Consider the following 19,603-nt stretch of genomic DNA (forward strand, 5'->3'; position numbering starts at 1 on the left):
TCCTCAGGCCAGTCATTTCCCATTGATCGTCAATGTCAGTATTATCATCTGACTTATTTACATGAGGTACTTAAATCTTACCAACAATGCCAGTGTTATACCATATTGCAGTATTGTCGTGGTACAATGCAGTTTCATTACATAACAAATCAATAACAATTGCAGAGGTATTTGCTATGCCTTCTCAACAAAATTGTCTCTTGCCTATACACCAGATATTATTATGGGCAGGTATTGTACAGTTGGCCGTGATTCAGTTCTTTCTGGGTTCCAAGTCAGTTGGGACAAAGCCAGTCACCCTGTCTCAGTTCGCACCCTTGTACTGTTTTCCAGCGTGTGATGTTATATAGTAGGACCCACCTCCTTCATAAGGGGAGGATGAGTGTTTTTCAGAATAGTTTCTACCACTGCTAACTGTACCACAGGATATGTCTTACTTCAGTCATTCCTGGAGGTGAGGGCAGTCAAACTGCATTGATATAAATTACAGGTGCCCCCAGAGAACTTCCATAGGTTTGGGGTCTGTAAGATTCTCAAGGGTGTGCCCCTTGAGCCTCAGTATCTATGATGGGGGACCACTGCCACATGTCTACTTTGGCCTCTATTAAAATAGTAAGGATGCCCGCTGGGCCAGGTCATAGCACTTTCCCAATCCTGGGTGCTAATATTATCCATCATTATGCTTGAGTCTGCCTGACCCACTTCACTAAAACCTCATTATCTTTCCAGGCTAACTCCCATCCTTTGCCTTCTTCCTGGACGAGAGCTCCCTCTAATCTGCTAATTCTAGTTAATAAATCTTTCCCCTCTGAATGCTATTCCCATGAAAGGCACATTCAGCTTGTCCCAAGATGCCTAGATCAACACCTAATTCCCCAAGGCCCTTTCTTGTCCTGTGGGTCAGTGTCATTTAATCCATCATGCATGTTGTGCAATTGTGAACTAATGGCCTGGGTGCAGTTAGGATACGTATTTTCCACCCAGAAATGCTGGGTCACCCAAACCAGGGTTAGATGAGCAGTGGTCATACCTAGGTGTCATTAAGAGTACGCCATAAGGCTCCCACAGCCTTCCCCATCTCAGGGTAGGGGATAGGAAACCATAACATGACATTAAAGAAATGAAACAACTCTGAATAGTTTTCCTCAATTAATCTGTATTTCAGAGATCATCCTTTGTTGGAGTTGAGGAACGTCACTCTGACACCTCACATTGGAAGTGCAACTCATCAAGCAAGACGACAGACAATGGAAAATTTGGTTGAAAGCATCCTGGCTTCTCTCAATGGCCTTCCTATTCCTAATGAAGTGCTATTTAAATGATTTATGTGGGCTGAGAATTCAATGGGATGAAAACATGGCAGATTAAATGGACAAAAAACACTAACTTTGTATGTTAAGAGTCCATTATATAGATTGAATTAATACTACTTAGATGAAAAACTTAAGGAATAGTAATCATAGTTACCACCCGTTGAAAGTTTGTTAAATTCTTTCCTTACACTCTCACTTCATCCTCAAGGCAGCTGTATGAGGGAAGTTATGTTGTTACGATTCGTAATGAAACTGAGCACAGAGAATTACTTGTCCAAAGTCCAAAAGCCTGCACTAGGTCTACGGATTTCCCAGTGCGCTATGTTGCTTTCGATCCTGATAAATTCTGATACTTTATTGGATTACATAGTCCCCCTGATACTCTAATCACTATCCCTTTGTTTCAATCAAAAAAAAAAAAAGGATTACTGAGCACCTTCTATGTGCCAAGTCCTGTTCTAAGTGCTGGGGCTGCTATAGGAAAAAAAGTCCCCACTGTCAATGCCCAGTATGGAATTATCAGGGATGACCATGAAGAGGGGTCTGAGGTGACTATGCCTCCTTTCTGGAGTAGTTTGGAAGCTGTGTCTTTCTCCACGTAGACTGGTGAGGAGGTATTACAGGAAGTGAGCAAACGAACTGGCAGCGTAAAGAGGAAGAAACTCCAGTCCTTCCTAGTGGTGCAGGCAGAAGGAGCTCTGCTCCGGGACGCCCACCCAGTTAAGACCTCTTACCTCCCTGCTCTTCATTCGATATTCTGTGGCAAGGGAGTTGAAATGCACCCTACTCTGTTAGCTTCGTGCGTTTCCGTAAAGTGTATTCCTCGCTCCGCAATCTCCGCATCCGGGTGGTTTGTGCGCTTCCCCACCACAGAGTCCCAACCTCCCTTGCACTCGGCGGCATCTGGCTGAACCCAGCTCGCCGTGGGAGTACGGCGAGTGCGTGGCCCACTCGTTCCGCCCACGCGCCAGCTGGCCCTGCCCCCGCACAAACGTCATCACGTCCCGTCCCCGCTCCTCAGTTACGTCATCAGGCCCCGCTCTCCACCACGTGTCGTCTGGCCCCGCCCACAGGCGTCCCGTCCTTCACGTCACCCGGCCCCGCCTACTACCCCACCCACGCCGTGTCTAGCCACCCCTCCCTCACGCGTCGTCACGCCTGTCCCTGGCCCTAGCCGCACGTCGCTCCGCCCCGCCGCTTCACGTCCCGCCTACCTGTCCTCCAGATGCCGCCTCGTCCTCTCGTCCCGCCCACAGTCTCCCGGCGACTTCGCACGTCGCCTCGCCCCACGTCGCCCCGAGCCGCCTCACGTCGTTCCGTTTGCACGTCTTTCCGCCCCGCGTTTCCCCGCCCCACGTCTCACTGCCAACCTCAGCCCGCCTCTCGTCACGCGGTAGGCCGTCGCTCGGCTGACATGTGGGCGGCTCTCGGCGGGGCCGGGGGTCTCCACGTGGGGCTCCTTCTGGGCGGCGCTCGAGGCTTGCACAGCTCGCCTGTCTTCTGCGGCAAGAACCTACTCAAGAAATTTGCTTCGAAAACTAAGTACTGTTACCCCAGTGGGGGCGGGGGCTCCGGGGACGGTGGCCCGGGATGGGGGCTTCGCGGGTGGGAGGCTTGGCGGGGCGGGGGGTCCGCGGGCGGGAGGCTCGGCGGGGCGGGGGGCTCCGCGGGCGGGAGGCTCGGCGGGGCGGGGGGCTCCGCGGGCGGGAGGCTCGGCGGGGCGGTGGCTCGGTGGGGCGGGGGGCTCCGCGGGCGGGAGGCTCGGCGGGGCGGGGGGCTTCGCGGGCGGGAGGCTCGGCGGGGCGGGGGTCTCGGCGGGCGGGAGGCTCGGCGGGGTGGGGGCTCCGCGGGCGGGAAGCTCGGCGGGGCGGGGGGCTCCGTGGGCAGGAGGCTCGGCGGGGCGGGGCGTCCGCGGGCGGGGGGTCCGCAGGGGTTCCACCGCCGACGCATTGGCCGGCGCCAGAGCTCCCAGCCGTGTCAGTAAGCGCAGCCGCTGCCTGTTAGGTTAATGGCTGTTGAAAGCTCACCAGGGAGCCCACCTCTGACAGTTAACGTTTTTCCCACCCAGCCTTTTTTCTGTTCTTTCACACAGCTGTGACGGTAAAGTTCTAAGTCTCCTAAAAGCTAAGAGTGCGTCATGAATTTATGAAGCAAAGTGATGTATACATTTACAGTCCACTCTGGGTCCGAGGTTCCCAATCCTCGGATTCAACCAACCTTGGATTGAAAATGTTCCGAAAAAACTCCAGAAAGTTCTAAAACACAAAACCTGAACTTGCCTTGCTGGCAACTCTTTACGTAGCATTAAGTAACCTAGAGATGAGTTAATGTATCCGGGAGGGTGTGCGGAGGTTATATGCAAATACAGCGCGTTGAGCATCCTCCAATTTTGGTATCTTTGGGGTCTTGTAACCAATTCCCCGCAGATACTGAAGGATGATGATTCTTGTTACTAGAAGCGTTTTTCGGGAGAGTAGTTGCATCACGTAAAGAGAGAAGGAAGAATTTCCTTTCCATATTAGTGCTTTCTCTGTGGGGTTAATTTGAGGAATAAAGAAAGCTTGTCACGATAGGTTTTTTATGACGAGACGTAAGTATAATAAAATATGTTGACTTAATATCATCTTCATTTAATTGTAGATATGTATATATGTATATATATACATATATATATGTATATATGTACGTCTTTGTTTTAATACACGTTTTTAAAAAGATTGGCAAAGATGAGCAGAGCCCCCTGTAAGCGCACTCAGTTTCCCTTCTTAGCCTCTTATGTTAGTGCGGCACATTTGTTACAATTGATGAGCCAGCATTGACACATTATTATTAACTAAAGGCCATGTCTTATTCACGTTTCCTTAGTCTTTCCCTAACGTCTTTTTTCTGTTCCAGTATCCCATCCAGGGACCGCATTACATTTATTTAGTCGTCATCTTTTTAGGCTCCTCTTGACTGTGGCAGTTTCTAACTGTCCCTGTCTTGATGACCTCGACAGCTTGAAGAGTACCGGTTAGATATTTTGTAGGATGCCCTTTTGTTGGGATTGGCGTGATGTTTTTCTCTTGAGGATACTGGGCTTTGGTTTGGGGGAGGAAGACCACAGGTGTGAAGCGCCATTTCATCACATCCTGTGGACACACATGCTCTCAACATGGTGTATCACTGTTGATGCTGGTCTTGATGACCGGTCATCTGTGTCTGTCAGGTTTATCCACTGTAAAGTTACCGCCCAGCTCCCCAGTTCCATACTGTCTTCTTTGGGGAGAAAGTCACCGTATGCAGCTCACACCTAAGGAGTGGGGAATTATTCGAAATTCATGAATTATTCAAGATTTTGCAGGGGAGATGTGTCTCTTCATTTATTAACTCAGCAGGATGGACTCACGGGTTATAATCCAGTACTACTTAATTTTGCTCGAGTTGTTCCAGCTTTGACCATTGCGAGCTCTTTCAGGTGGCTCCTATATCCCTTTGACACACCCCGTTGTTATGGGGTTTTGAAGTAGTTTTTAAATTAGAAAACTTTTTTTTTTTTTTTTAGCACTTCCTTACTTTCTGGCACCACAGGATGCCTCGGCCCTAGAATCAGCCATTTCTCCAAGGAGCTCTGGTTCCTTGATTGGAAACAGGGGTCAGAAACCATGATTTGAGAGCTTAGTATGTTTATTGCTACTGGGGTGTCTGTCTTTTAGACCCTTTCAGCTGGCAAAGCAAAAAAAAATAGTGTTTATGTTAATCCCTGTGTCTGTGCTTATCTACAAACGTTTCTGAGTGTCACCACCTGTAGCTGTAGTAAGTGAAACTTAAGTTTGTACTGATCTCCAGCCCTAATCCACTAGCACACGAATCATTCTCACTTCCTTCCCTTGCTTGTTTGCAATAGCGAGGGGCCTGGATCCCCCATCTGCCTTCTGTTTACTTAGCTGTTCAGTCCCAGTTGATGTGTGGCGGTATCAGTCGTTAACCCTTCCCTGGGAAACAGCTTTGTTCAGTAGAGGACAGTGCTCATGTGCAGTTTGGTAGGTGTGTTTTTAAGGTCCTCATTCTCTACCTTTGGGACTAGAGGTAGACTTTAGGTAAAAGTTACGAGCTTGAACTGAAACTGTTGTCTGTCTGTCCCCACAACCCGTGCTGCTGTTCATTGGGTATCTAAATCTTTTAGGCCCCTAGTAACCTAATTTCTATGTCCAGGGCTAGCCCCTTAGAAACAGTTACGACGTTAGCTTTTGTAACTGTTTGTTATTTGATTTGCCGTCAGTATCCAGCATAGTTCTTATTTTCTCCCCATAGGAAGAAGTTTTGGTATGAAGGTCCTTCCTTGGGCTCTCACTTGGTAAGTATAGAGTAGTAGCGATGAGCCGCTTGAGAATCTCGGTGGGTGTGAGGCTCCAAAAGGCGGCAGCTCTCCAGCCCTTCCATTTCAATATTGGAGGGGACACGGTCTGTAGAGGCGGGACTAGATACACTGGAACCACAGAATTTTTACCTTTAAAAAAAAATTACACTAGGGGACTTCCTGGCAGTCCAGTGGTTAAGACTGTGCACTTCCAGTGGTTAACCCTCCGCTGCAGGGGGCGTGGGTTCGATCCCTGGTTGGGGAGCTAAGATCCCACATGCCGCACAGTGCGGCCGGAGAAAAAAGAAAACAAAATTTACGGGATGTCGTATCTGTTATCAAATTCTAATATGGTAATGTCCATTGTGTGTGTGTGTGTGTGTGTGTGTGTGTGTGTATGTATAACACAGATATGTGTAGATACACAGGCATACCTTGTTTTATTGCATTTCCCGGATACCGTGTTTTTTACAAACAAGGTTTATGACAACCCTGCGTTAGCAGGAGATGTTAGCATTTTTTAGCAATATTTTTAGTTAAGGTATGTATATTGTTTTTAGACATTGTTATTGCACACTTTAATAGACTACAGTATAGTGTAAACATAACTTTTATATGCACTGAGAAACCAAAAAATGCATGTGACTCACTTTATTGTGATATTTGCTTTATTGCGATGGTCTGGAATGAACCTGCAATATCTCTGAAATATACCTGTACTGTGAGAGTTTATGTAATGAATGGTTCTTGATAGAAAAAAATACACTGTATATACTAGAAACCACCGAATTGTACTTTTTTTTTTTGTGGTACGCGGGCCTCTCACTGTTGTGGCCTCTCCCGTTGCGGAGCACAGGCTCCGGACGCGCAGGCTCCGCGGCCATGGCTCACGGGCCCAGCCGCTCCGCGGCACGTGGGATCTTCCCGGACCGGGGCACGAACCCGTGTCCCCTGCATCGGCAGGCGGACTCTCAACCACTGCGCCACCAGGGAAGCCCCTCGAATTGTACTTTTTTAAGAGGGAGAATTTTATGCTATGTGGATTATATTTCAATAAAATTTTTTTTGGGAAAAAATATATGCTTGGCAGTACTCTTGATCTTTAAGGAATGGTAGGTGAAATCTAGAAGGGTCCTGGTCTGTAAAAAACTGTATCTTCATGAAAACTAAGATGGCCGAGAATGACCTTTATCGTCAGTTAGTACAAGTTTATGTACAGTTGTAATGTTGCCTGTGTGTCTGCCTTTCTTCTTAACGGAGACTCACAAGCCGTCTCAGTTGGCATCCCTGACAAAGAGCACCTCCAAGAGAGCCAGGAGGGAAGACCACGTGCGCCTGAGGGCCCTGAACGGCCTCCTCTACAAAGCGCTGACTGAGTTGCTGTGCACCCCGGAAGTGAGCCAGGAGCTCTGCGACTTGAATGTGGAGCTCTCCAAGGTAGGCCTCGGGGCCAGGGAGGGACTGCGGGCCTCGCGCCTCTGTCGTCGCCTGACAGTTAGAAAAGGCGGAAGGGATGCTCAGCGTGGCCGTCTGGGTATTAAGGAGAGGAAGGTGCTTGTGGGGTGCAAAAGCAGGTGTCTCACTGTGCACGGGTGGTGTTTGGCCAGACAGCACCGAGGGTGCTCAGAGCCCAGTAAGTGATGAAGTGGGGCGTCTGAAGGTCTGGGGGTCAGGTGAGCGGTGGGTGATCTGCCTTCATCTTGGTGTAAAGACACGGGAGGCAGCTTCTGCCGTCTGTGCCCCCAGAGCAGAGTGTGTGCAGCCAGAGGGAAAGGAGGAGGGGCAGTACCAGCAACTGAGGCGTTGCTGTGCGTGGGGTGAGGCTGGGCTCCCCCCGGGGAAGGGGACGTTTCCCCCGTCCCCAGCGGTGTGCTTGGGGCGCTGGCCCTGGCAGTGGGAGCCTGAAGCCAGGACTGCCCGTGAGTTAGTGCGCCTCTCGTGACGCGCTCTGTCTCCAGGAGCCCAGGTGAGCTGAGAGTAATTGGGGCTGGGCTCAGGTCTCTCTGACTTCAGACTTCTCCACCTGCCGCGTGTACTGGAGGACGACTGTCTCTGAGGCTCAGAACGCAAACGTGGGGGCCGTCCTGCAGAGGAGCGCTGCGCACATGAGGTGAGGCCTCTCCTTGACCCTGCCTTCCAGCTGGTTTTGTCCACTATTTTTGCTTTTAAGGAAAATTTGGGAAGCATTTTCTTGAATTTCAGAGCAGAACTTACGCCTTCATATAAGCCATAACCTAGGTTAGCTGTTCTTGAAGTGTGATCCCGGGTCCTTTCTAGGAAGAGGTTGATGAGGTGAGAGCTTCTTCACAATGAGGTGTGGTTTTCCGTTCCCACCGTGTTGACATGTTGTACTGAAGCTATGGGGGTAAAACTGCTGGCCCAGATGTCCTGGTGGTCACTGTAGCTTCCGCACATGCTTGTGGTGGTGCGCTGCCAGCTTTATTTAAGAGCACCCGTGACGCGTATCTCGACCCTTTGGCACATCTCTTTAGTATCTGTGGTGGGAAGTGTGCAAGAAGCTCTGGTGGTTGTCTCGGAACACTGCAGTTGCTGATTGTGACCCAAAGTAGACGCTTCACTTCAAAGAACAAGTGAACCAACTGTGGTTATTCATTTTTAACATCTTTATTGGAGTATAATTGCTTTACAGTGGTGTGTTAGTTTCTGCTCCGTAACAAAACGAATCAGCCATACATATACACATGTTCCCATATCTCTTCCCTCTAGCGTCTCCCTCCCTCCCACCCCCCCTATCCCACCCCTCCAGGCGGTCACAAAGCACCGAGCTGATTTCCCTGTGCTATGCGGCTGCTTCCCACTAGCTATCTACCTTACGTTTGGTAGTGTATATGTGTCCATGCCTCTCTCTCGCTTTGTCACAGCTCACCCTTCCCCCTCCCCATATCCTCAAGTCCGTTCTCTAGTAGGTCTGTGTCTTTATTCCTGTCTTATCCCTAGGTTCTTCATGACATTTTTTTTCTTAAATTCCATATATATGTGTTAGCATACGGTATTTGTCTTTCTCTTTCTGACTTACTTCACTCTGACAAACTCTAGGTCTATCCACCTCATTACAAATAGCTCAATTCGTTTCTTTTTATGGCTGAGTAATATTCCATTGTATATATGTGCCACATCTTCTTTATCCATTCATAAGTATGGTTATTCAGATGTGGGTATAGGACAGACATTTTCTCCAAAGTGAGCAAAGTGAACCTGTCACTTCAGGGGCACAGCTGACCATATTTGTTGCCAGTGGTAAAATTTAAGCTTTCAGTGAAAATCAGAATTTTAGAAAACTTGTATCCACCACTCTGAGTTTGACAGCCTCATGGTACATAAGACCCTTTTGATGAGATTGGAGGTGACGTATTGTAAAATACATCATCATTCTGAAAATCTGTGTGACCTGCTGAACCAGTATTTTCTAAAAGACCAAGGCATGAGGTTACAAAATCACACACAGGGAGAGATCGATTCAAAGGGCAAGAGGGCCGGTGGATTTTCATGTACAGAGAACGCTGTTCATGGATCTGGTTTCAGATTCCACATTGCAATCTTTAATAAACTACTCTTTGTTGAGTTCTTGTGTAGCATCAGAGAAGATCTACACTTTTCTGAAAGGCTGTTCATATACTCTTTACTTTTCAGTTACAGATCTGTGTGAGGCCAGATTTTCTTCTATTTTAAACAAAATAACAACAGATTGAATACAGATAACAGATGAGAATCCAGCTGTTCCATTATGCTGGGTATTAAAGGGATTTGCAACTACATAAGCAATGCCACTCTTCTCATTAATTTCTTTTAAAATATAGTAGTGGGCTTCCCTGGTGGTGCAGTGGTTGAGAGTCCGCCTGCTGATGCAGGGGACACGGGTTTGTGCCCCGGTCCAGGAAGATCCCACATGCCACGGAGCCCGTGAGCCATGGCCGCTGGGCCTGCGAGTCTGGAGCCTGTGCTCCGCAACGGGAGAGGCCACTGCAGTGAGAGGCCCACGTACCGCAAAAAAAAAAAAAAAATGTTACTTTAAATGAATTAATAAATACATATTTTCAGCTTTAATTTCTAGTCTGGTATATATTGGTAGATGTAACCCACATAAACAAAAGGTCTTTGGCGTCCTCAATAATTTTTAAGAGTATAAAGGGGGTCCTGAGACCAAGGATTTTGAGAACCGCTGAGCTGGGTGAGAGTAAAGAAGCTACTCAGTTTTCTCCTCAGTCTTAAAGACGCAGAGAGACCTGGCAGAGCAGCCCTCGGGACTGGAGTTCCTGCTGTTTTCTGATTAGTTTTTAGGTAGCAGAAAATTCAGTTGAACAGAATGTCCCTTTTCCCAATTCTCTTGATCACCGAGGTTTAGTGTAAAGGTTTTCCCATAACTGCGTCGCTGAGCAGATGTGCTGTGTGTCACAGCAGTGTTTTCACTGGATGCTTGTTGCCCCTGGATCCGCATGTATTGCATGACTGGGTAATATGAAGGTCGTCTCTGTGTCTGACGTCCGGGAAGCACAGCCGGCAGCCACACTTCTGTGGCGCTGTTGCCGATGAGTGTTGGTCGGATGGAGGGACGAAATGCTGGCAGGTTGTTGGTGCCCAAACCACAGAGCCCAAGGCCACAGTGATGCCCAGGAATGTCCCAAGTTCACGTCAGACTGTTTATAAGGATCTCAGAAGCTGCATTTAGAGAACTAAAAACAATTGTGATCATGCATTTTGTATCCCTGTTGAAATGTGGCAGTTGGCTAAGGAAGACTTTTCATCTTTGAAGAATGTGATAAGCAAAACTCATGCCTCAGGGCTTCCCTGGTGGCCCAGTGGTTGAGAATCCGCCTGCCAATGCAGGGGACACAGGTTCGAGCCGTGGTCCGGGAAGATCCCACATGCCGCAGAGCAACTAAGCCTGTGTGCCACAACTACTGAGCCTGCCCTCTAGAGCTCACGAGCCACAACTCTTGAGCCTGTGTGCCACAACTACTGAAGCCCGCGTGCCTAGAGCCCATGCTCCGCAACAAGAGAAGCCACCGCAGTGAGAAGCCTGTGCACCGCAACGAAGAGTAGCCCCCGCTTGCTGCAACTAGAGAAAGCCCACGCCCAGCAATGAAGACCCAATGCAGCCAAATAAATAAAATAAATGTATTAATTAATTAATTAAAAAAAATCATGCCTCACCTCTTTGTGAGATGACATTTTCTGTTTCTGGCACTGTCACCCCTCCACCAAGTGTCACCTGTGACTGCACAAATCTCTTTTTCTCTCCAGGCACCTTTTGATGTCCCAGCAGACCCTGAGGAACATGCCGCCAATAGTGTTTGTTCAGGACAAAAAAAATGCAGCTGCAGTGGAGGTAAGGCTTTTACATAATTACCTGTTTATGATGTAAACTTTTATATGGGTAAGATTTTAAATTTAATTTTTAAATATTCAAAAGATAACGTATGCAGTTTTTAAAAGGTAATAGAAGGGTACAGATGAAAAGTAAGGCACCTGTGCCTTGTTCTCAGCCCTGTTCCCCAGAGGTAACCATTTTGTATGGCTTTAATGTTTGAATGCTTGTCAATATAGCCCTAACTAGTAAAGCAGATCCCTCTCTCTCTGTTTACAAACTTGAAGCAGTCAGAGCTGCCCTCCTGTGCTTACCTCCTTCTCTCACTTCCCTAGATTTCAGTCTGTCTCTGGTTACTTTACACTGTTAAGGCTGACACACTTACGTTCTGTCCTGTAACTGTAATTGTTTCATACTTATTTTCCTTGTTTTAAGTATAGGTTAATTATAAAGGTTAAAAACCTGTTAAAACATACATACGTTTTAATCTGGGTGGTGGTTGCTTCGTGGTTATTAAGGTATGTTATACCTTTAAAAAGTTTACCGAAGAAACAGTAGCATTTACGGGATTATGATTAGGTTGCTGTTACTCACTGTAGGACTAGGTAGTATTCAGATTCACAGAGGGGGAGAAAAAGTCTAATTGTATATTGTCGTCCTTTGTTATTCATGATACAAGCGATACTGAAAACATTATGTGGATAACTTTGATAGATGTGTGATTTCCTAGCTAGAAAGGGGAACAGGAGTGAAGTTGCAGTGCCGCTTCCAGCTCAAGTGGAGTTTAGGTCATGGGTGTGCTGTGCAGATACTCAGCAGGAATCCCCGGGCACGTCGGGTGGGGCTGGTGGGAGGACCCACCTGTCTCAGAGAATGAGCCCTCAGCTGGCTCGTCCCTCTCTCTGTGGAGGAAGAATTCAGAGCTGCAAGGTCCTACCTGGCTGTGTGGGTTCCTTTCCAGAAAGAGTCACTGGAGGGAGGGAGGTGCATGCGAGTTTAAGCGTTTCTGGGAGGGCCGTGCTGATGGGTGTTTGCATTGGAGACCTCTAGCGTCTGTCCTGCCCCGTGTGCTCCGGGGAAGTGGCCAAGGGTCGGACACGTGCCACACGGTGATGGTGGGTCCTGCATGTGCCCAGAACTCAGCTGTTGACCTGGGGGCCAAGGGTCGGTCAGGCCTCGGCTGGCGCCTCAGAGTCCTGCAGTTTCCGCCTCACTGTAGTTAGAAGTGAAGGCTGGACCAGAGGGGTTTCTGATTTGGGTAGGTGATCATTTGAGGACATGGTCATTGCTTCCCCTGGCGTAAGTCAGGGCAGTGTTTTTCAAACACTGTGTATGTTTTTAATAGATTTAAAGTCAGCTGTTGATAAAGCACTTGGCTAGAGACAGACATTTGAAATTGGGAGTCCTGGACGAAACTTTGAGTCTTCTATCAGTCCGTTTATTTCTGTCTTATGTTGGTTGCACCAAAAATCACAGGTAGTTGCAACTGCTAACATGTTACCAGTTTCAGCAGCTTACCTTGCATCCTCAGGATAATCTTCAGGTCACCAGTCTGGACATTTGAAAGAGAACTAGTAATGAGCTCTGTCCAAACTGCACCCTGAGTAATTCAGCAATATGATGGTACTGGCAGTAAACACACGCGGAGGCGCTCGTCAGGAGAGCGCGAACGAAACCCGGATTCTAGCGCGCACCCCTCTGTGAGGGCTTTCCTTACAGGAGTGAGGGTGTGAGCGCCGAGGGGTGGGGCCTGGCGGAAGGGCGGCTCACAGTGCCGCGCTAGAGACTGGCCGTCCCCAGGGAAGCTGAGTCTGTGACCCTCGAGGCCCCCCACCCCCACCCCCCGCAGTACCCACGGACTCGGCCGGGAACGTTGGCACAGGGTCTCTGGCGAGTGCAGTTAGCAGAATGGACGGACGTGCTCTGGAACAGTCCCCTGACCCACCTCCCTCCGGCCGTGGAGCCAAGGAAAGGCCACGCGCTGAGAGCTTCTGTTCATAAAACGTTCAGGAAGAGCCTGGCTAATCCTTGGTGTTGGAAGTAAAAGTAATGGCTGTCACGGGGAGGGGAGTGAGCAGGAGGGGCCTGAGGAGGCCTCTGGGCTTCACCTTCTAAGTGTCGCGGCCGTGCCCACACGTGTGTTCAATTTGTGGGATGTCACTGAGCTACGCTTCATGGTTTGTGTACCTTTCCCATAGATGTTGCACTTCAGTCCAGAGGTTTTTAAAATGTTGATTTTTACTGTAACTATAGAGGAAACAACTTTTTTATCTGAATTTTTAAGGGAAATACATAAACTCTGACGCCAGTCTTGTGGTACATGCACACTCGTCTCCCCACTGACGGTCAGGCTTCCGAGAGCAGGTGTCGGGCAGCCGGTGACCACCGCGCAGGGGCACCCACTGCCCCACTGCGCATGGTCTGGCCCGCACCATCTGAGCTCAGAGCTCCCCTTCCACAAGAAGTTAGCCCGGCGGCCTGTGTTTAAAGTGTTAGAGTTTGAGGTTGTGTTTGGATTTGGTTCTTTGTTAATAAAATAAGCTTTACCAAGGCTTAATTTCTGTTGAGTTGCGCCTCCTTTGACAAACGCGTACCTTTGTGTCATCGCCACCCCTGCTCACCCCGGTCAGCTCTCCCCTGCCACCCGTCTGGTTTCAGTCACTGTAGGTTAGTTTTGCCTGCTGAGATTTCTGTAATTTCACATGAACAGAATCGGGGTGTTGTCTTTGCCTCTGGCTTTGCTCGGCACAGTGTTTTTGAGATTCATCCACGTTGTTTCACGTGTAAGTGGTTCCGTTTTTATTGGTAAGCGGCATCCATTGTACAGCTGTACTGCAGTTTACTAACCCATTCACTTTTTCATAGACATTTGTCTTTTTTCCCACTCCTTGGCTATGAAGAGTGAAGCACTGTGAACGTTTGCGTACAGATGTTTGTGGATGTATGTTTTGTTTCATTTAGGTCAGTTCCTAGGAGCAGCAGGCGTATGTTTAACTGTCAGAAAGCTGCCAGGCTGCTTTAACCACGGCCGTGCTGTAGGCACTCCCACCGCAGCGTCAGGGTCCCTGGGCCTCCACGCCCTCGCCAGCCCCTGGCGTTGCCATCCTGATGGCTTAAGCTTGCATTTTCTTTTTTTCTTTTTTTCTTTTTTTAATTTTAGCTGCGCTGGGTCTCTGTTGCAGCGTGCCGGCTCTTCGTTGCAGGCTTCTCTCTAGTTGCAGCGTGCGGGTTTAGTTGCCCCGTGGCATGTGGGATCTTAGTTCCCCGACCAGGGATGGAACCCGCAGCCCCTGCATTGGAAGGCAGATTCTTAACCACTGTGCCACCAGGGAAGCCCCCTAAACTTACATTTTCTTGGTGACTAATTATATTGAGCGTCTTTTCATGTGCCTGCTGGTCATTCCTCCTTTTGTGGATCAGTTAAAGTCTCTTGCCCATTTTTAATAAGGTTTGCTTATTATTGAGTTGTGTAGGTTCATTGTATATCTGGTACAAGTCAGTTGGCAGAAATCTTCATTGTGAATATTTTCTCCCACTTCTAACTTTGGAGGAGGCCGCTTTGTCCTTGTTTTGTAGCATCGTCAGTCCTGTTCCTGGTATTTTCTGTGGACTGATTTGTCTCCAGTTCTTCTTTTCACCTTTGTGGTTTGATTGGTGTGTCACCGGTTGGTGATGATGCTTTAATTCCTGCATATGACAGGGCCCAGTTGTGGACCAGGCTCGCCGGGGCTTGCACTGAAGCAGGAGGTCGGGTCTCAGTGCACGGCCCCAGTAGGACGACCTGGCGGCAGTCAGAAGAGACGCGTGAAGGTGGAGAGGCCCTTCACGGGCCCTGCTGAGGAGCAGGGTCTGTCCCCAGCGTAGGACCCTCAGCCCCTGCAGGACCGGAGCCACACGCTAGACTTGGGACACTCACGTTACCGCACTGGGGGGTTTCCCCGCAAATTCTGCAGCAAAATTGAAGCATTTTATGAAACTTCGTTAGAAACCAGTAAGCGTTAGTAATTCAACTAATATTTAACTGGTTTCTTTGTAAATTTGACTGACATTTACAAGTTTTAAGTGTAGTTTTCAAGAAGGCTCAGTTCATTATCAGAGAAAGTGTGCTTGAGGTAGCGGGTGTGGGCAGCGGCACAGGGAGGAAGGGCGGTGGGCGGGCTTGAGGCCGTGGTGGGGCTGGCACCGGGCAGCAGATGCTCGCACTCAGCCGGCGCCCGGCTCCGACGCAGGCAGTGCGTCGAGAATCACCCTCTATCTGTTCCTTTTCAGGTTGATCGGTTACTGGCAATCGCTGATTTTGGACCCCCGGATGAAAAAGACTTTGAGCAAAATGATTTCAGGTGATATGTGTGGGCATATGTTTTTGATTCGGGCAGACACCCAGGTGTGGACTTGCTGGTCTCCACAAAAGCTGCACAGTCCTGCCTATCCCCAGCCAGGTGTCAAGGGGCAGCAGGTCCTGCTTTGTGCGCTTGGCTCTTGCCCTGGGGCCCAGCCCGGTGTCGGCATGCAACTGGTGAGCTACCCAGCACCTGGGCGAGGCTGTCAGGAGGGCCTTGGGGGTCCACACAGAAGTGCTGGGGCCTGGACTCTGAGTGCTGGCAGTAGCGGTTCATCCTCTCCACTCCCTTGGCACACTGCTGCCTGGCAGGCCCTGTTCTCATACTTAGGGAACATCTGTGAACAGTAAATGTCAGGTTAGGCCTCTGAGAAGGTGACGTGAGGATTCGGAGGTGGGGGGAGCCCCATTCCAGGTGAGGAAGCAGCTGCACCACGTGTCTGGCCTGTGTTCCATAGATCAACTGTGTCAGCATCATATGGGTACCGTCAGGGCCTCGGGGTGGGGACCCCCAGCCAGCCTGCCAGGGGATGGGCTGCAGCACTCAGACCCCTGAGCTAGAGCAGAGGCCCCAGGCGGCAGTGAGTCCCCGGGTTCCAGATCAGCAATGAGTGGACGTGGGGAGAGGTGGGTGGGGAGCCCTTCCAGATCAGAGAGTTGGGGTTAGAGGCAGGATGTGGCCAGATTTGGGTTTTGAAAAGATTGCTCTGGTTTTGCTCTCAGAATAGATGCTTCTCTTTTGGTTCATCAAGTAACCTGAGCGACAGATCTAAAGAACCCCCCCGTCCCCCCAGTAACTCTGTTTAACTAGCCTAGTGTACTAGCCACGTTTAAGTGGGGAAATGAAAGCACATTTAATGTCAGTACACAGTGGCTGCACCAGAAGTGTGCTGGCCTGAGCCACACACGGGCTCCAAGAGTGCTGGCCGAGAGGTTCTGGATGGAGAACGCCAGACCAAACTCCCCTTCTGTCCAGTTTCCACAGTTTCCCTTAGAGAGGTGCTAGGACAGTGCATAAGCAAATGGCTCTAGGACGTATTGTGCATGGTGTGGATTTCTTCTCCCCTCCAGCGCCCCCGAGGCCCTGGACACTACATCGCCACGTGGTACCCTGGGCCCTGCCGCACCGTCAAGTCTGTGTGGGATCGACCACGAGGCTCTCAACAAGCAGATCCTGGAGTACAAGAGGAGGAGAGAGAAGGGGTGTGGGAGCACGGGCCCAGCGTGGCTGGAGCCCACGGCTGAGCTGATGAGGAAGAAGAAGGCCGGGCCCTGCGTGGACGACGACCTCCCGCCCAAGGACTGCCTGTGGGAGACGGGGAGTGACGGGCCCCTGGACGGCGGGGCCCTTCCTGAGGAGCACACCCCAGGACGCAAGGGGGCTCCAGGGGCAGAGGGGAACCAGAGGCAGAGAGAAAGGATCGCGGGTCCCGACCCGCTCCCGTGAGCACACAGAGACCCGTGCTGCTGGTGCCCCCGGGATGCCCTCGTGCAGGTGCAGGCTGAGCTGTGCGGGTGTCACCTCTGAGCCCTTCAGACCTATTGCTGTGCTACAGTGAGAGATGGGGTGAGGCTGTGGAGAGGGTGTGAAATCTCTTAGGTCAATGGCGTGCGGTCTGCCGTCCATATTTGGGGTTCCAGGCTTGCATGTTCGCTTGCTCACTAGAGTTTGTCCACGGCCCCCAGATCCATACTTGTGGCACTTTCATGGTCGTTCTTGGACACGCACAGACCAGTGGGATGCACATGTGGCCTGTGGTCACACCAGGCACTGCTCTGTCTGCTTTGTTCATCTTGGGCTGTGAACAGCCACCCTCTCTGATCGGGTTAGCGCCACGTTAGTGCCTTCTGACAGAGATTTCACTCATGGTGCCTAAGTGCAAGAGGCCGTGATGTGTTTCCTAGAGAAAGCACGTGTTAGATGAGCCTCTTTAGGAAATAAATAATCATTTAATTCTGACACAGAAACGTTGTCCTGGGCTTGGGGCATCTCCATTTCCCAACTATCATTGACCTTGAAACACTGAAAATGATAAAGTTCAGATGATTGGAGAAAGGTACACTATTAAGCTAAAGCAAGGAAACCTGTAACGTGGCTTTTCAGGGAGTGTAATTTCCCTGCTTGTAAACTGTTTCAGGAAGGAAAGCGTTGCCTTGCCTCTGCAGCAGTGGCAAGCCCCAAATGCCACTTTCCGTGTCGGCATCTGGGACCAGGTGTGATGCCCCAGCAGGGATATGGCACCAGGAAGCTCCGTCTCTGCCGGGACACTGGCCCCCTCTGAAGGGACGGCATCACGGGCCGCCCTGTGGATGCTCCAGGCATGTTGCTGTTTGAGTGATGCTTGTGGGATCCTGCCCCGGAAGGGTGCACGTAGCCTGTGTGGGGGCTGTTTCCATTAGGAGTGTGGGTTGCTTACACAGCCTCTTACGACCAGAGAAGAAATGTCCAGAGGGAGGATTGACCTGTGTTAAAATGTGCACGGGATGTGTCCTGATCAGGTGTGGTAAGATGACAGAGTTGGAAACTGCTACCTTGAAAGAAGAGTTCTTGACTCACAGCTCCCGAGAGGAGGGGTGCATCACGCTGCACAGGGCCCACGAGAAGCGCCAGGGTCTGTCTGCAGGCCGAGGGTGAGGAGGAAGCGTGGCTGAACCCGTCCCGAGGCTCCTGGAGGACGGAGTGGGCCAGGTAGGGTGAGCACGTCTGGGCAGGCCTGGGGTCGGACAGCTTGGTCATTTCAGCAGGCTCCGGGCTCTAGGGGTGGCTTCCAGTTGTCCAGTCCCTGGCCCTGGGGTGACTTGGGGCAGAGGAGACACTGGCTGGGGAGGGCTCGGGCTTGGCTGGTTTGCGTGTGAGTGGTGCGCTCACGGGGAGCTAGCCAGCTTGCGGAGGGGTCTCTCCCCAGCCCACAGGCCCCCAGGATGTCAGAACATTACAGAAAATAAACACCGTGGTTAATACCCGACAGCACTGAGCAGTCTTCTCCACTGACTGCGTCTGGGCCTACACTGCAGAAAGTGCCCAGATCCCAAATTGCAAGGGGCAAGCGTGGTGGCAGGCGATGAGTGCACCGGCCCCGTGAGTGCAAGAAGCCGGGACCGTAGGAGAGGCGGGTGCACGATGCCGCTTGCCCTTCTTCCTGCCTGTGCCCCAGCCTAAGTTCTCTATGAAGTTAAGTGGCAGGAACAGGAGTTTTTTGCTCAGACCAGGAGTTTCTGGTTTTGCTCCATACTCTTACAGGAAGGAGTTACAGTGGTTTGTAAGGGTACAAGAGGGGCCAGGAGTCAGACAGACGGTGTAAAAGGAAGGAGCCTGGGACATGACCCTGGATGTCCTCCACAGGCCCTGGAATGCCGGTGCTGGGACGGCTGATCCCTGACAGCCCTGCACCTGCCCCAGGCACCTCACCACAAGTGCAGATGCCTTGTAATAGCTGCAGGCACGCTGCTCATTTGATGTGAAAAGAGACAAAACTGAATACAGGACGCACCCAGCTCACCTTTCGTTTTATTCAAAGGGCATAGAACTTTGCTTCCTCAGAGCACATGGAAGGAGCTCCCAGGCTGCTGGACACGTGGAGCCGGGAGTGGCCGCTCAGAGATGGGGGGAAGCTCCGTGCCTTTCCCCGTCCCTCGTCCTGTGCACCTCTTCCATCTGGCTGTTCCCGGGTTACATCCTGTCATAGTAAACCAGTGACCTGCAGGTGGAGCTCATTAGCAACCAGATGTCCTACAACTTACTGAAGACAGAACAAAGGGACTCTGACTATGGATATCTTAGAAAGGGCCCTCTGAGCAGCCAAAGAACAAAGCTGAAGATGACCGAATATTAAGCATGTGAAAACAGCCAATAGGAAAGAAAAATTGACAGTCTTCCAGGGGAGCACTGCCCACGAAAGTTACTTTCAGTCTTGAAAAACTTCATGTTCTTCAAAAGGGTTTTTCTGCCTTGAGTTTTCCTCTGATGTCTTGGCCTTCCAAGTCCTATCAGTAAAGTTCAGAATACCTAAAATTTTCTTACGGCATCTTCTGTTCAAGAATTTGTGATACGTATAGTTTTCTGTTGTTTTTTTTTTAATAAAAAGAGTAAGTAGTTTTCATCATATGTTTTAAAAAGCATATTCAAGTCATCACCATCAAAACTGTGACGTATCTAAGCTCTAGAGTAAAAGATGGGGAAAGCCTGAGCAAGTGAACTGCCCCATCGCTTACCTGCCTGTGGGCTCGACACCAGCCTGTTGAGAGGTGTGGACGCCCGTATCCGAAGGTCGCGTTTCAGAATTTGC

The 19,603-nt window shown here is 50.2% G+C and overlaps 1 protein-coding gene across 2 annotated transcripts; it reads left to right on the forward strand.

Annotated features, from left to right (window-relative positions):
* Window positions 1-2,677: 2,677 nt before the first annotated feature.
* On the forward strand, window positions 2,678-19,357 carry RBFA (ribosome binding factor A). 2 transcript variants are annotated; one of them, XR_014297549.1, is made up of 8 exons: window positions 2,678-2,855; window positions 5,607-5,649; window positions 6,913-7,089; window positions 7,650-7,762; window positions 10,915-10,999; window positions 15,248-15,318; window positions 16,389-18,006; window positions 18,661-19,357. XR_014297549.1 is itself a non-coding variant. In XM_082667826.1 (7 exons), the coding sequence occupies exons 1-7, from the start codon at window positions 2,728-2,730 to the stop codon at window positions 16,762-16,764; spliced, it is 993 nt and encodes a 330-aa protein (XP_082523952.1). In that variant the 5' UTR covers window positions 2,678-2,727; the 3' UTR covers window positions 16,765-18,624. The 2 variants fall into 2 exon arrangements, 1 of the variants encoding a protein (XP_082523952.1); XM_082667826.1 differs by lacking the exon at window positions 18,661-19,357 and having other exon boundaries at window positions 16,389-18,624.
* Window positions 19,358-19,603: the final 246 nt, after the last annotated feature.

Source organism: Grampus griseus (assembly GCF_964374135.1).
Source record: "Grampus griseus genome assembly, chromosome: 12".
Taxonomy (NCBI): Eukaryota; Metazoa; Chordata; class Mammalia; order Artiodactyla; family Delphinidae; genus Grampus; species Grampus griseus.